This window comes from Stegastes partitus, unplaced genomic scaffold (assembly GCF_000690725.1).
Source record: "Stegastes partitus isolate 25-593 unplaced genomic scaffold, Stegastes_partitus-1.0.2 Scaffold81, whole genome shotgun sequence".
In the NCBI taxonomy this organism is placed as follows: domain Eukaryota; kingdom Metazoa; phylum Chordata; class Actinopteri; family Pomacentridae; genus Stegastes; species Stegastes partitus.
Genome location: NW_007577812.1, coordinates 430,818 through 447,170, shown reverse-complemented (window position 1 = coordinate 447,170; position 16,353 = coordinate 430,818). Strand labels below are relative to the sequence as shown.

Genomic DNA, 16,353 nt, shown 5'->3' with positions numbered 1-16,353 from the left:
GCAAGATGAACCCAGAATTTTTAGAAGTAGAGTAAACATTGGAAACAAATCAGATTTTTACAGTATTTTTTTATATCTACAAGTATTTTTTGTCTGGTGAAGGATTGTGGGAGCATCTTTTTTTAAGCTCTGGAGGTATTTGCGGTTAACTGAGTCTGGGGTTTAATTAGTTGGTTAATGCGTGGCTTGTCTCCGTTGATGATGTTGCTGTTTACATTGTTAAAAATGGATTAAATCAGTAATTCAATTATGTTTGTTTTCACAAGGCTCATGCTTAACATAGTTCCTACCAAAAAGGCTTTTGAGCCGACTTCCTAAACCTGATACAAGTGAACTGTCTGGCTCAATCAAACCGCCTCTCTGTGATGTAACTGTTCAAAGCATTCTTTGTTCAGTGACCCCTTTATTTGCTGGGCTGCTGTTTCTTTGGGAGCACATTTGATTTGGTGGCTTACTATGCTTGAGAAACTACGTTTTCTCAAGAGTGTAAGCGGGGAAATTTGGTGGCGTTTTAAAGTTGTGTGACCGTAATCTTGGTATAATGAGCGTACGCTGACAGGGAGGCAGTGTTGCAGAACTGACTTAGTCTCAGCCACCTGCAGCTGAATACAGGAGCAGATCTCTGCAGATGTATCGCACAGGAGATATGCAGCTTTTTTTATGTATGCAATGATGCGCAGAAACATGAAAATGTAAGTGCATTCAGGGTTGCTTTGTTCAACTTGTTGCAGAAAGGAAATAATTGGAGCGAGGGTGTTGCCGTGACCCTTGACCTCAGTCTGTTTTTATGACACTCACATGCTTGTGCTGTACTTCAGCTGGAGGCGGTTGGTGATCATTAATCGACTTGAATTTAATCAGAAAGACCTACTGCCCAAATGGTGTCCTTAGATTGAAGCAATAGTAAAACAAGGAGGATACAAAAAGAAATAAAAAAATTAGAGAAAATGATAATGTAGATGCACTGAACCCCCAGAAATCCAGACAACTGTTGGTTTAATATGTAAAAGTGATTTCTCCTGATTCAGGAGTCGGTCCGTCACTGAGAACAAGATCCAACCTGGTGTAATCAGATAAACAAAGCCATGCTGTCATATTGGCTTATAGGTCAGGTCATACAAGGCTTACAAACAAGCCAGGTGATGCTTTTTAGAGCTTTAACTATAACTATATTGATTACTGGTTAATTTGTGGATATCTTTCGTTTATGCAATTAAGCATTTAGCCATAAAATGGTAGGATGGTGTAAAAATGCCCACCAGAGTGAGATCTTCAGATATCTTGCTTTTTTCAATCAACAGCCCAAAACTTAAGATATTTAGTTTACAGTGATCAAAGCAGGAAATCCTCACATTTGAGGAAGCAGCAAGTGTTAGGAGAGTGGGAGCCACATATAACAGCATTTGCTTCTCAATCAGTAATCTTTTGAAAGGCGTCTTTTAACAATAAGATTTTATTACAGACTGATGTTATCATTCATATCATTGTGCAGTAGTAGCTGAATTTATCATCTAAGGCACATTTGTGATGTCCAGCCAACTGTCCATATGACGGAGAAAAGCCCACATTTATTGTTGAGTACGATTTTAAGTGTCACCATCAAAAGCACCGTTTGTTAAATCCATGTCATTCACAAATCATGCTCTCTATTGAACCCACAGATTTTTCTTCTTTTCTCATTATACATGTAAGATCTTTATCAGTAGTTTGCAAGATGAGTTGCTGTGCTATTTGGGGCAAACTTTAAAAAAAATTTAATATCTTGATACTAATGTGGCAGAGTAAAGAGGAAGGTATCCGACCCAGAAATCTATTTTCACATGAATATGCACTTGGACACCGTTATCTTAATTTATCTGCAGAAGACAAAGTACTGAGTTGAATGAACTCTTCCTTATCAAGCTGAAGGTGCAAAGCTATGATCTGATGTGAGGATCCATCCGACCGGCTTTGCTATACAACTTCCATCCCGCATTATTTGACTCCATGTAGCGGTGGTGATTTACCTGGATTTAGTTTGGGTAACCTTTCATAAATATAACTGAACCATGACTGAAGGGAACAACATGTAAATGTCCCTGTTATCTATGTGGAACTCCCATATCTCCGATAGGAAAGGCTCATTGCTGCCAGCTACCCACACAGTCCGAGCTGAAGTTTTATAACTCAGCACACCTGACCCCTTCCGCCGCCGGCAACAGGTCCAATAACAAAACTCCAAAAGTAGATGTAATCCCTGTAAGCCGCAGGTGGCCTTCCAGATTGGCTACCCAGATCTCCACATTTTTCCCTCCTTTCACACACTGCCCCCCCTTCTCACTTCTCTTCCCCAGGCTCCTGGTGTGGTGGTAACCCTCAGCTGAAATAGGGCCTTTGCAGGGTGGAGGCAACACGCTGCAGCCAGGACCTGTCACATTACTCTCAGCTCCACAGAGGGACCAGGGCACCTGAATGCAGACTGTGAGGGAGGGTAGCAGAGTGTAAGTGAGAGCAGACCGAACACAGAGAGACGAGGGCGCCTCTGCAGCAGTAACAGAGTCCAACGTGGGACCTGGGAGCCACCTTTTCCCCTTGAGACAAGGGGATCGCAGCTGCGTGTCGCAAGAGATTTCAGCGGAGAGTACTCCTTTATAAGACGAGGGATCTGTTTGAAAAAGAGAAAGCACAATGGATAAGGATGCTATTCTGGACTATGATTACCCAGACCTGGACCCTCTGCCAACCAAAATTGAAGCAGAGTAAGTACATACTTAGAATCTTTCTGAAAACTCAAGTTTATTTAATCCAGACTTTAAATCTTGTTCTAAATGTTACTTTGTATACTTCAACTGTTTGTCTAGAAATCACTACTATAAAATCAGTTTATTCATTCATTAATGTTTATTAGTAGTTCCTTAAACTTTTCAAAGTTTCAGCAGTTTTTCCGTGAGATCCAACTCTCATTGAGCTATTGGGTGACACTTGGCACACTTCTCCAGTGCCAGCGTCAGTATGTGGTCTTATTTCAGTTCATATTATTTGTCACGTTGAAACTATATCATTTTCATGTTTGCGGGTGCAAGTTGTCCTGGAAACTGGTTGGTTTTGCCAATTGAACTTCTCAGGAAAAAGTACGAAAGTATGAGCAAAACTTTTGTGCATTAAACCCCAAAATTGAATCAACCTTTTACTGTGCACATTTTCACCCAGAAAAGGGGAAAACGCAGCACGTTAAAGCAATCTTAAAGCATCGTTCTAAGCTCATAAGCTGTCCCACGATGCAGCTACACTTCCATTTAGTTCATTTTGGATGTTTTCATACATCTAAATTGCTTTTCCATCTTGTTTTGACTAATACAGAGTACTTAATGGAACAAGATAGATATTTAATAAGGGCCTCAGATGAACAATATGACAGAAATACGATGGAAAAAGCCGCCATGTTTAGCCAATAAGCTTTCTGACTCTGGTGAATTGTGGTTTTTCTGTGGCCGCTATTGTAGCTCAGTTCCAGTTTTAACTAACTGGTTTGTAAACACTAAAACGTCCCGCTGCACGTCCTCGTCAGCCAGCTCTCGCTCTGCAAATGTGAATTTAGACGTTTCCTTAAATTAATTATGGTCTTCTCTTCGAGTGCCGAGTAACAAATTCACACACTGTTTGGACAGCTAAGAGGTATTAAAACATTAATTCTGGAAGCTGCCACCTTCATGCTCACAGATGATACTGTATACGCAGCGTTATCCTAAATAAGTCTTCCAACCTCTGAGTTGTAATTACCACCCCGTGACCAAGCATTCCTGCTCTTCTCGTGCACGGGAACGTGAACATAGGCATTTGTTGTTTTCCTGTGTCACGCTGATACCAATCCGTTTAAATGCAAATCTCTGCTGCGGGATTTTCAGCTACACAGTTTCCAGCCACAAATGGTTCTGACAGTGACGTGTGAAAAGTTTAGCGAGGTACACTAAAGGTCAGCTCAGTGACTCAGAGCCTTAAGTTTTAAGATAGATTACTGTACTCATGTGTTTTGTTCCCTTGTGTTTTAGAGTAATCCCTCCATGTGACCCTACAGCTGATGACAGGCTCTATCACATATGCATCACTGCGATATCTGTAAGTTCTTCCTGCTGGATTATTGTGACACCACATTACGCTGTCCTGCCATTCACCGTCATGCAAGTGTGTCTGATGATGTGCTGCACTGGGATATGATGGTTTCCGCTCTTCGATAAAGTCAGCCTCGTCTAAATGCCTTCAATAAGGAAGTTACTCTTTTGTGTAGAAGAATATCTGAAAATGTTGTGCACAGGAAGAAGTTGTGCAAAGGCTTTAATGAAATTGGATAAAATGTTGGGCAATGAGCCAAAGAACAAATAATCCTGGTGTGGATTTGGGCCTGAGGAGCAATTACAGGATTCATAACAGAGCGCTGACTTAATTTATCAGATTTGGAAAATGTTGCAACCTTGTCTGAGCACATGAATTCAGTAATGCAAACACACATTTATTGTATAATAATCCACCACAGATTTAGCAATTTGATCCCAAGCACAAATAATTAATACTTCTTTACAATAAGTAAGCTTCACTGCTGTTATAGTTTCACTTGCATCTAACACTGTACATGTGCCTGGATCTCTCCTGACATGTTCACATGACGCGACTACATCTTCACTTTCTCTTGTTGTCCAGCTAAAGGTGGTCCTGGTAGCTGCTCCAGACTGACCCAGTTCAAAGAAAGGCATTCTTCCCAGCCTTGTGTTTCCTAAATGTGTTGCAGGTCGTGACAGGTCATTGAACTCTCACTGGTCAGTGATCCTGACTGATGACAATTCATTCAGACCTCATCCACGGGGAGCACTAATGAGACCTTTTGTGGTATAGACTCCCCTCATTTTTAGTCTGAAGCAGGGTGAGGCCTGAACTCTGGGGAATCCACGACTGCATTGTGCGCCGCAGACAAAGCTAACTGAGATGTCTCTTCTTCTAGCTCGTTGTCATGCTGATCCTAGCGATCTTAGCCAGGCGCATGAAGGTGGGCGACAGACAGAAAGGACTCCCAGGTTTACTCAGGTGAGGCTTATTTTACTGTCTTATGGTTCCAGAAACTGTTTGGTTAAATGTGAAACTGCTACAGAAGCACAAAGCTGTACACAGTTGACACTACTGTTACCATTTTCCAAAGCAATTATTGGCTTCCATTCGTTTCACTATGGAATAAAGTTTAACATGCAGACATTTTTATTGAGAAGGAAAATCTTGAATATTGGGCAGATTGGAGATGAATTTTGCCCACTGTGTTCATTTGGTCAGTAAACCAAAAGGATACATGGCTGTTAAGATTATGTCAGTAAGTTTATTTGTCATTTTATTTACTTTTAAAGGTTTTGGGCAGCTAATTCTAAGGTCAAGATCCTCACAGTTTCCCATAAGCACAAGAAAACCCCAGCAGGGAATAAAACCACACATCTTATCTGCACTATTTTAATCGTCTGACTGGTTGATACGCAATTAATTCTCAAATTGACCCCCAAATCCCCTCCAGTTGAGCTGCTCATTGGCCAGAGGGGTAAAACTGTAATCATACGGGGCAACTTGTGTGTAATGATTTGTTTTTGGATCTCAGTGCTGATGAGAACTTTCATGCTCAGTGACTGGATTAATGGAGGCTGAAAACTGTCAGATTTTTCTGTTTCAAGCAAGGTTACAGCCTCAAAATTGATTTTCATGCTATAATAATGACATGAATGGAAGCCAAGGGCAGCCTGTGAAGTAGACAAATTCCAAACGTCTGATGGTTAGTAGTCATTTTTGTTGGAAGTATCAAGCAAGTTTATTTGCTGAAACTGAAAAATAGAAATATGGTCCCTTTTAGGTTTGATTCTTTCTCATTCGATCAATAATGTGAGTCTGGTTACACGTGAGCCCTAAATACCTGCTGCTCTGTTTCACAGTCCGGTCAACTTCCTGGATCATACGCAGCACAAGGGCCTGGCAGTGGCTGTATTTGGAGTGCTCTTGTGCAAACTGTGGGGCCTGATCATATCGCCGCATCCCCTCCCCTTCACGACAGACTCTGAGAACAAACGTGAGGTCATCTTGGTTCTTCCATCCTGTCTGATTCACTCTTTACACACACACGCTCTGTAAACCTTTTAAAGCTGCTTTGAATGTTTGCTTTTCCAATAAATTACAGTGGGTTTTGGCTTTTACCTTCGCACATAAAACTGGCATCCAATTGGGTTTTATCTCCATAAATGTTACTTCTGTTAAATACTGTACCTGCGTTACATAATTGGATTATTTTGTTTCCATGCATCTCCGTTATTTCGGACTCTGGAGTTTGATGGTAAGCTTTACAAGAAGCTTTGTGTCTGAAAATTACATAAGAAATGACTGTAAGGAGTCGCCCCCCTGCTACTTTACACAATCCCCAAACAGTAGAGGAGGAAACACAGCAGCTGCTGCTGAGCACCGTGTGATCCTAAATTTTTTAATAAGAGTTTTAGACAGAAGTTAGAGTGGAAGTGAAACTACATTTAGTAACTTGTCAAATCTTGTGTCACTTGGTTTTAGTAAATCACAAATGAGTGTATAATACTTCTGATGCTCTGGGTCTTCACACAATTCTGTTGTATTTGCAGAGAACTGGGTGATCCTGGGAGTCTTCTACTACCCCGCACTTTACTACCCTCTCCTGGCATGTGGCACTTTACATAATAAAGTTGGCTATGTACTCGGTAGCCTCCTGTCATGGACACACTTTGGTGTTCTGGTCTGGCAGAAAATTGACTGTCCAAAGACACCTCTGGTAAGCAAAGATCACTTTCGATGCCCAAATGAGCTGCAATTTGTTGATTATCAGTGAGAACAGACGTGCAGAATCAGTTCCAGGACTTTTATTTTATTTTTTTACATTCAACCACTTTCTCTACTGTGTGTTAAGGATTATTTCAAAAAACAAAGCTAGTCTGTTCTGGTTCTGGAAACCCCTTTGACGACCAGACAAAGCTGGTCTGTGGCATATGTAAGAGATGGGGTTTGAAAAGGTGAATATTGAGCTTTCAAGACGGATCCACTGATACAGTCAGAGTTTTAAAACCCAATCCCAGATTTTGTCCCACATCCAAGTTGTTGAGGTTTTTTCTGTGCTGTGAATGGCTACGACTCAAAACAATTAGTTCCACTGTCTGCTCGTCTTAATCAAGAGGCTTTGTCCCAGTTAATCACTTTAGTGTGTGTCAGTAAAAGAGACATCCAGGCTGCACATTGTGTAATGTTGTTTTTTTTTTTTAAATGGTGGTGAAGCTTCGGGTATTGGAGGTTAATCACATACAGACAATAGAATACATTTTACAGAATATTACATGTAGTACTTAAACTATTAAGTCCCAGCATTTGGTTAATAACGTAGAAATATTCAGAATAGATCTGCATTTAGTCTCTAAACAAAAGTATTTGGTCAATGAAGGTCTCAGATCTTTGTGTTTTGGTGAACGTCCCATTTGGCCAACATGCAGACTGTTTTGTTTTTTTTTTTTCTTCTACTTTTTGTGTCATTTTAAAAATGTACGTGTCCCTCCAAAACTCCCACAACGAGTTGCTAGGTGATTTAAAGTCTTCTTTTATTCCTTTGCAGATACACAAACACTACTCCCTTTTCTCCAGCCTGCCTCAGATTGCTTGCTTGGCATTCCTTAGTTTCCAGTATCCCTTGCTTCTATTCAAGGGCTTAAAGGGCACTGAAAAGAACAATGCCACAGAGGTAAGTTTTGATCTGACAGTCGTTCTCCTGACATGCCCGCTTCGGGACGGCTGCACGGCTCTTATGGCGCCGCTTACGTAACAAACTCATACAAGGGTATATGTTGATTAATAGTACATTCTTGTAAAGCTGAACTATTTTAAAAACTCTTTCAGAGGCGCACGTTTAATCTGAATATTTGCACATGAGAAACCTTTTATAAGCTGCCTGCTAATCAGCGGACTTAGCATGCTCATGTAGTCTAGGCTGCAGGAAAATGTGAAGTCCAACGCAGCACAGTGGTGGCCTAATCATTTTAAGTAGATTTGACGTAATTGGTTTACGTTATGTTCTTGATCAGATTATGAAAAGGTTGCCTTGTTTTTTTTCTCTGTGGAGACACAATGCTGTGTTTATTTGATGCTAATCTTGGCATGGGTGTGACAAAGCTGGGTGAGGCGATTACCTGGAGTTTGAGTCACCCCTGACTCCCCAGCTTCCTGCACAGGAACGTACCTGACACCATAAACCTCATTGTAAGGAGTACGGAGGCTTTTTCCATACGTTAAGAATTACAAAATGCCTTTTAAATTGAAATATTACTGAATGGCATAAATTTCCAAAGGGTTTAAGAATATGAGGGCCTGACTGAAGCTTTTGTGCCCCCTCCCTCAAAAAAAAATCGAATTAGTTTTCCAGCTTTGCCACACTATCCTCGTACTGGACTTCTCTTTCAGGTAGTTGCTTTAGGTACCTCAAAGAGAAGTCCAGTTGCTTTCTACTGAAGCTCCAAGGATTGACGTGGATGACTGAGAATCCACACAGATGCACTTTCTCCTACTGTCATTTGGTTCATTGCATGATTGATGTTCCTGCAGGATCTCAGCAGCAGCTACTATAGAGATTACGTGAAGAAAGTTTTCAGTAAGAAGGCCACAAAAATCAGGTGAGAATTTTAGCCTGTTAACACATTTTATTATCATTTTTTTATCCTTTTTCTTCTTATCTTTGGCCCAAATGTAGTGTAGTGCTGCAAATTAACAACTTGAGCCGTATTTACTTTTGTATTCAATTCTGAGGTTAAACACAGTTTTAGCTCATGATGTTTTTTTTTCTTTTGCTAAAACTTGCGATTTGGATTAAAATGTTTTTTTATGGATGTTTTTGTATAAAACCTTCTTGGCTTTTCTGATGGCTTATTGAAGACAGCACATAAAAAGCAAGTAAGGAAAGAAAGACACCACAAAGGTCCAGTCTCTGCATCTCAACCCCAGAGCCCAACTTCCAGACAAAGGCTGTGCAAACTCATATCAGGGCTGCAAGGTGGCTCGGTGGTTAGCACCGCTGCCTTGCAGCAACATGAGGATGAGGATATCTGGGATCTTTCTGCGTGGAGTTTGCATGTTCTCCCCGTGCAACGTGGGGTCTCTCCAGCTTCCTCCCACACAGTCCAAAAACATGTTGAGGTTAATTAGTGATTCTAAATTGTCCGTAGGTGTGAATGTGAGTGTGCTTGGTTGTCTGTCTCTAAATGTAGCCCTGCGATAGACTGGTGACCTGTCCAGGGTGTCTCCTGCCGTCACTCTAAGTCAGCTGGGATAGACTCCAGCCCCCTGTGATCCTAGTGAGGACTAAGCGGTGTATAGAGAATGGATGGAAACTCATATCAGTGGTTGTGGAGTTTCCAAGTCTGGAATGTAGTCATGGATACATGCAAGTCTGTCACTTGGGATTTTGGAAAGAAAACATTCACGTTTCTTTGTCTCCGAATTTGTTTTGGTAATCTTGTGCCAGACAGTTGTATAGATCTGTTAAATCCTGTAGTGATTTGTTTTGCTGTATTTATTAAAATGCACAAATGCTTCAAACGAAATGCACTGAATTGGAGCAAGTTAACAAGAAATAGCAGCTCTCGAACATACAAAAGGGATTTCCAAGAAACTTTATCCAGAGGAAATGGGTTAAGGGCTCCTTGACATTGGATCTTGATTAGAAAGAATGCAGCTGGCCAGCTACAGTCCTCTTACAGACAAAGAGACAACAGCTATTTTTAGATTTTTTTTTTTTGGAAAAGAAAAAAGAAAAAAAAAAACTTGCCATATCCATTGGTCAACTGATACAAAAGAGCAACATGCAGAGGCTGTTGTCATTATGAATAAACACCGTTACATAACACATTTCCTGTTTAATTTGTAGAGAAAGTTTACCTCCTTTTTAGGTTGAAACACATTCTTTTTAAATGGATGTGTTTAAAGATGATTGCACAGCATGTTTCACTCTGACGTGGTGTGAAATGCAGTGATTACATTTGTAACTGTGTTTATGTTTCACCTCAGCACGTCAAGCACAGACAAGCCCAAACTCCCTCAAAGAATAATTGATGCTGTGAAGTCGTACATTTATACACCAGAGGACGGTAAATACGTTGCTTTGTTTTATGTCTTATACCTTTTAAGTGTTGGAATCAGACTCAGCTTTACTGGCCAAACATGCAGTTGTATACAGAAAGTTTGACTCTAAGTTTGGCTTCCAAAAGCATAAAAGAAGCAAAGAAAACTGTTAATTGTATAACTCCACATGTAACAATGAACACAGCATAGAGGTGAAACAACTTTCACAAAGCTAGTTCCAGATTATAACAGTGCAGGAAGTGCTGGCATAAATAATGAATGGGTTGTGTTGCTCTATATTCATACAGAAGGAAGCCATGTAGACTATCTGCATAAATACACATCTGCATGCAATGCAAACATGCTTATTATTATTTTAGCACACTCATTTTTATTTTCACTAATGCACTGTACTCCTATTTTATTGCTCGTGTTATGTAATTTTGTTTTGTGAGCAATATCAGGCAAAAAGAATTTTCTTCGGGACTGAAGTTTGATCTTGTGTTATCTTATCCTAGATTTATAACTGACAAATGATGCAGTGATAAGATGTGAACCTCCGTTATCGTCAGCTAATGTTTTTTAACACTGTTTTTCTTCAGCTTTCCGCTTTCCGCCCAAATTGGCTATATCTGGTGTGGTGTCGTTTATAACCGTGTATCAGGTAACCACCTTATCTACTGTTATACTCTAGAATCCATGTATGTTATGTAAACTATATTATACTACATAAGGATGCAGTAGTAATTATATACTTAGTGTAATATTTCTACCACTTATTGGCAGAGTCGAGTGTTGATACTCGGACATCTCTGAGGTGTTGAAAAGGAAACAGTATCTCTTAAATCTGTATTATATTGGGCATGTCCGTACTCTAACATCAGTCAGGGTTTTAATATCATCAGATGATATTTCATGCTGTTGTACCACCTGGATGTCAGTGGACTATAACTGCAACATTCTCTATTCACGTGATAGTAAAATGATGATTTAAATACACCATAGGCCAATTGTCATTTCCAGTTCTGTAGAAGTAATTTTACGGCTATGGTGCAGTTTTTGTTGGTGATAAATAAATGTCCTGGCTTGTTTGTCTTTAGGTGGGTCTCCTGCTGATCTCGGCAGTGGTACCGTCACTCCAGACTGCTCGTATGGGAGTCGATGAAGATGTTGCAAACCTGTTAGCTGGTTTCAAGATTGTTCTGTCTCCGGACAAACATGAAGTGGTCCGAATAGTGGTTTATTACATGTGGTGTGTAGAAGGTGAGTCTCTTAAGCTTGTTGTACATATTTTGTGATATTACATGCATATGAGGTGCCGGTGATTGACAGCATGAATGTCATGTGCTCATTTTCCTGCAGTGTGCTACATCTCAGCGATGACTCTGTCTGCTCTGGTCAACCTGGCTATGCTCATGAGGTCAATGGTTCTGCATCGGTAGGTCTTAGGACAAAACTGTGTGCCAGCTCTTTTTTTTATTGTTTCTTTTTGTTTTCTTTTCTTTTGCCAAAGTTTCCAAGAATTGTGAATGTGCTTTGCATTCTGATTCCTTCATTATCATGTCATGGTTATTGTAACATAACAGAGCACTAATCATGCAGACAAAGAAGCGCTCACTCCGTGTTAACTGCTGCTACAATTGAAAATGGCTATTAGGATAAGAAATGAAATACTCTGCCATTACCATAAATTACATCGCGCTGAAAGAAATGGGTTTTCCAAATAGAGTGCTGAATTGCGTTTCGGTAGCGTCCCGCGCTAAATTACCTCTTCAATTTACTGTAATTTGTGCATTTAGTAATGAATTGGTTTATGTATTGCATAGCATTCATTGTCTTGATTGTGTTTTTCTTTCTGTAGGTCAAATCTGAAGGGACTGTACAGAGGAGATATCTATAATGTTTACAACTGCCAGAGAAGCATCAGGGCTTCCAGGCCGGCACTGGTCTGCTGGATGGGATACACCAGCTTCACAGCAGCTCACATCTTCATCGGTACAAAGGCACACTGATGGAAAATTAGTGAAGCCAGAATTATTAGAATTATCTGACTTTTTTTTTTTTTAATCTCCTCAAGATGCTGCTATACCTCAGATTTTGTGCATGATGTGGTTTGTTTTGTGCTGAATACAGAATACTGTTCCTCTTTAAATAGAAGACTATGTTTGTGCATCATATCATACATACTCTAAGGATGAAACATTAATGACTTTGCTGCATGTGGGCTCTTCACCACTACAAGCTCTCAGCATACTCTGCCATGTTATCAGTAGATTTTCTGCTCAGATGCTTAATTGTATCCAGGTTTATCTTTCTAGCCACTGACTGACTGACTCCACCAGAGACATGTCAGGGTTTCCAAGAAATCCTCCTTTCACTGTTATATAAGAGAGTGGGTGTAGATGAGTTGGATGCCGGACAGTTTGTAAGTGGTGAGGCCCTGAAGCTCTGATCTTCCCCCCTGCAGGCATGATCATCCAGACCATGGTGTTCTTCCTCTGCCTTCTGATCGCCGTCTTCCTCATAATCATCCCTGTCCTGCACAGAGAGAACCTGTTTCTCTTCCAGATGCTCTGGAGCATGTGGTGAGTGTTGTCGTAACTCCACAGTCTGGCCAAGCTGTAATTCCCCTCTTTGACATCACTGTTGTGTCAAATGCAGACTTTAGGCTGTTTTCTTTGTTTGAAATTAGCCACATGGAGTGGTTTTCAGTCGGGATTCATGTTGTACAGAAATGGATTTGGCTCAGATCTTTTCTTGTTTTAAACGTTTTTTTGTGCCTTCTGTCTCTTTTGTATCAATAAAGACTTTGACTTTGACTGATGGTTTTGTTTCAGGCCCTTCTGGCTGATGATCCTCCTGGCGGTGTTGATTCAACACATCACCGCCAGGTTTTGCTTCATCAGAAAAATAGCAGGCACACGAGACCTCGACAACAGGTGAGTTACAGCATTTACTTTACTACTTTACTGTACTTTACTCCCTGATGACTCCCTGTATGTTTGACACAGTCTAACTTCTCTTACAGGGGTAATCTGTTCCTGCTAACATACCTGCTGTTTCCAGTCAATGTTCTGATCGGGGTGCTACTGGCGGTGTGGCGCTTAATCATCACAGCCCTGTTCAACATAGTCCACATGGGACGTGTGGATATCAGTCTTCTGAACCGCAATGTGGAGGCGTTTGACCCTGGTGAGCTGTTTGTTCTGCACTGTGTCCAGATGATGATCCACACAGCCGTATTGTCATGGTCTGGTATACATGAACATGTGACAACATCAGGCCGAATCCAATGTCATGGATGGATAGTTTGTACTTTGGCTTTCTCAGCAACAAAAACATGTTCTGCATCAATTATCTGTCTGCAAAAAGAAAAAATATATATATATAACAGCAAAGCATTGCTAGGCAGTTCAGTGCCTGAGTGTGTTCTGTTCAATTATATTTTACATTTTCCAGGTTTTTTCTTTTTTAGTCTCAGACACACAGTGTTAACATACTGATAGGTACTAACAGCATCCTTTTACATTTGAATAAACTGTCTTCTTTTTAATATATTGGCTTCAAGGGAAGCAATTTTCCATGAGAAAATGCACTTTTTGTGATCCCACTTAGAGGCTAGAAATTTTCCCCCCATCCACTTTACCCTTCTGCCAGCTCACTGCATTTCCTATGATATCTGTATTCTGTGAGGTGCACGGACTCTAATTGCACACCGATCTCTGAAATGGCTGCAGATTTAAGACATCTGTTGTCCGGAAAAGCAGGTGGTTTACAAAAAAAGAAGTGTGATTGTACAGCCATTATGTGTGATTGCCTCAAGCCAACATGGGGTGCAGTCCTGTGTGTTTATTGCTTTTGCCCAGTCAGAGTGATCCCCCCCCTCCCTGTGTCTGTCTGCAGCCTACCGCTGCTATGCTCATTATCTGAAGATTGAGGTGAGCCAATCTCACCCTGTGATGAAGGCCTTCTGCGGGATGCTGCTGCAGTCTGTGGGCCAGGACGGCAAAGCTGGACAGAGGTCAAGGGACGCTGAAGAGGGTTTGTAGCACAAAACTCAGTACACATCACAGACACTCATTCACATTGTAGATTCAGTTCTTCAGCAGTGCACAATGATTACAAGTATGTTGTGCATTTGTTTGGGTCTAGTTTCAGTTGTAATTAGTGCACATGGTTGGTGAGGAGTAACAGCAGTGGGAATATGCATGTGGAATTTATTCAAAATAAGTGCTACAGGGTGTTTTTATTAGTTTCTAGACAATAATGGAGCTCTGAGGTACAGAGGAATGACCTCGGCCTTAGCTGTAAGTGGAATCAGTTTATCGTCAGTTTTGGCCTTTTCATAACAACAACAACAAAAATATGGAGCATCACCAGAATATCTGTAAAGATAAACATTAGTTTAATATCTGCATTTACAGCACTGTGCCACCTTTAATTTCTCCAGAGATGCTCAGAATTTAATGGTAGGTCACCACAACACATAATCGGATCATAACACTGTCTCGCACGCACGGACCAAATGAAAGCTTTGCAGTTCTGATTTAATATGCCAAGAACAAATTGAGTCTCACTGTGGAATAATTTACAGCCCTGCTGCTGGTCTGAGTCACATCTATCATGACTCTGAGCTCTCAAAGACAATGCAGTCACTACATAACAACTACCGTATTATATATGTTGTCTTACTTATACAAATGAAACCGTACATCTTTTATATACATTAAGTTACCTGAACAGCTGCTTTAAGGCTGGTTGTCCATCTGCAGTGATGCTACTGACACAAATGAGAGGTGAGTGATGGCTGCCTACCCGTGTGGTGACATGAAGACATACATTATTGTAGGAAATTAGCAGCAGAATGCACCAGGACTCATGGGTTGTTGTGGAATCCAGGAACAGCTGAGTCCAATTACACATGTGCCGTGGAGATGCTGCTTGTTTCCATCTAGAAAACAATGCATTATCAGGAATAATCTATTGTATTACAGAGATTACTCTCGAGTAGCTGATTACACAGATGAGCTACGCTAATTGCCTGTTACATATTCATGTAGCCCAAGGGGCTTCAGCTTTCAGTGTGTTAATGGCAAGCCCAATATGCTCCCACCATGCTTAGAGGATTAGAATATGATTGCTTTCTATTATTATTCTTTCTTTAGTATCTAGCCAGTCCTGGGTGGCCTACAAAAGAGGCTTTACTCATTCCAGTTAAGAATGAAAAGGGTTATCTCTTTATGTAACATGTGTGTGTGTGTATATATGACTTACCTTGGGTGCTATCACCGTGTCTGAACGTCCTCAGGGATCCAGCTGGTCCAGCAGGAGAAGAAACAGAACAAAGTGTCCAGTGCCAAGAGGGCCCGCGGGCACTGGCAGCTCCTCTACACCCTGGTCAACAACCCCTCCCTGGTGGGCACCAGGAAGCACTTCCAGCGTCAGACCGCAGAGAGCTTTCTGAATGGAAGCCTCAACCGCAGCGCCAAGGACGGGAGCAAAAAGGAGGCAGCAGCGAAGGAGGCGGAGGCCGCTGCTGGCAACTGAACAAGAATGTGACCCTGACTGGCTGCAGAGTGTCTTTTGGTTCGGTTCAAATACTGCTGTCACGCCATTTGTCCACACCTGCTGTATGCATCTGCATTTGGCGAAATAAGTGCATTACTATAGCTCAGTGCCTCGTGTAGAGATGTTCACCAAATCTTTCCTGTATGTCTGGAGACTGTGAATCCTTCCTGCCCTTCACGGTCTGCAGTCTGATGAAGCTCATGTGGCACTCAGTACTCATCTAAACACATGCAGTACATATGATTTTCAACACACTGATGTGCTTATTTTGGGATGGATTTCAACCTTGCGGTTAATCACAATATGAAGAGGAAAATTTATAGTTACCCAAACTAGTCACATGGAGGTACAACACACTGATGCTACCTTATGAAGAGGGTATTTATATCTATATATATAGAGGGAGAGAGAGAGAGGAAGAGAGCATTTAACTATTTATGAATGCACAGAATGAACTGTTCTCAGATTTGATAATAAATCTTTTTCCCTTGTTGTATACATTTTATGTAATTACCTTTAACCTGTGGAATAGCATGTCCTGGAGAAATTCAACTGGATGCATTTTGTTGTTTCATTTGTAGACCGTTGAGTCCAAAACAACGTGCTGCTACCAGCATTTTCTATTGTTGTCCAAACTTTTTTTTTCTTCCCTTTTCTGGTTTCTAATGT

General features: G+C 41.0%; 1 protein-coding gene across 1 annotated transcript; it reads left to right on the top strand.

The window, feature by feature from the left end:
- The first annotated feature begins 2,607 nt into the window (after positions 1-2,607).
- stra6 (signaling receptor and transporter of retinol STRA6) lies at positions 2,608-15,963 on the top strand. Its single transcript, XM_008276819.1, has 17 exons — positions 2,608-2,738; positions 4,029-4,095; positions 4,973-5,055; positions 5,937-6,070; positions 6,627-6,793; positions 7,622-7,747; positions 8,605-8,672; positions 10,072-10,142; positions 10,719-10,780; positions 11,217-11,379; positions 11,479-11,554; positions 11,978-12,111; positions 12,584-12,701; positions 12,954-13,055; positions 13,145-13,308; positions 14,020-14,157; positions 15,425-15,963. The coding sequence occupies exons 1-17, from the start codon at positions 2,668-2,670 to the stop codon at positions 15,661-15,663; spliced, it is 1,983 nt and encodes a 660-aa protein (XP_008275041.1). The 5' UTR covers positions 2,608-2,667; the 3' UTR covers positions 15,664-15,963.
- The last annotated feature ends 390 nt before the right edge of the window (positions 15,964-16,353 follow it).

Excerpts from the sequence above, each read along its gene's own strand:
- stra6 (XM_008276819.1), top strand. The coding sequence starts at position 2,668 with ATGGATAAGGATGCTATTCTGGACTATGATTACCCAGACCTGGACCCT. Across the intron at positions 6,794-7,621 it reads ACTGTCCAAAGACACCTCTG|ATACACAAACACTACTCCCT; the intron begins GTAAGCAAAGAT and ends ATTCCTTTGCAG. Across the intron at positions 12,112-12,583 it reads AGCAGCTCACATCTTCATCG|GCATGATCATCCAGACCATG; the intron begins GTACAAAGGCAC and ends TCCCCCCTGCAG.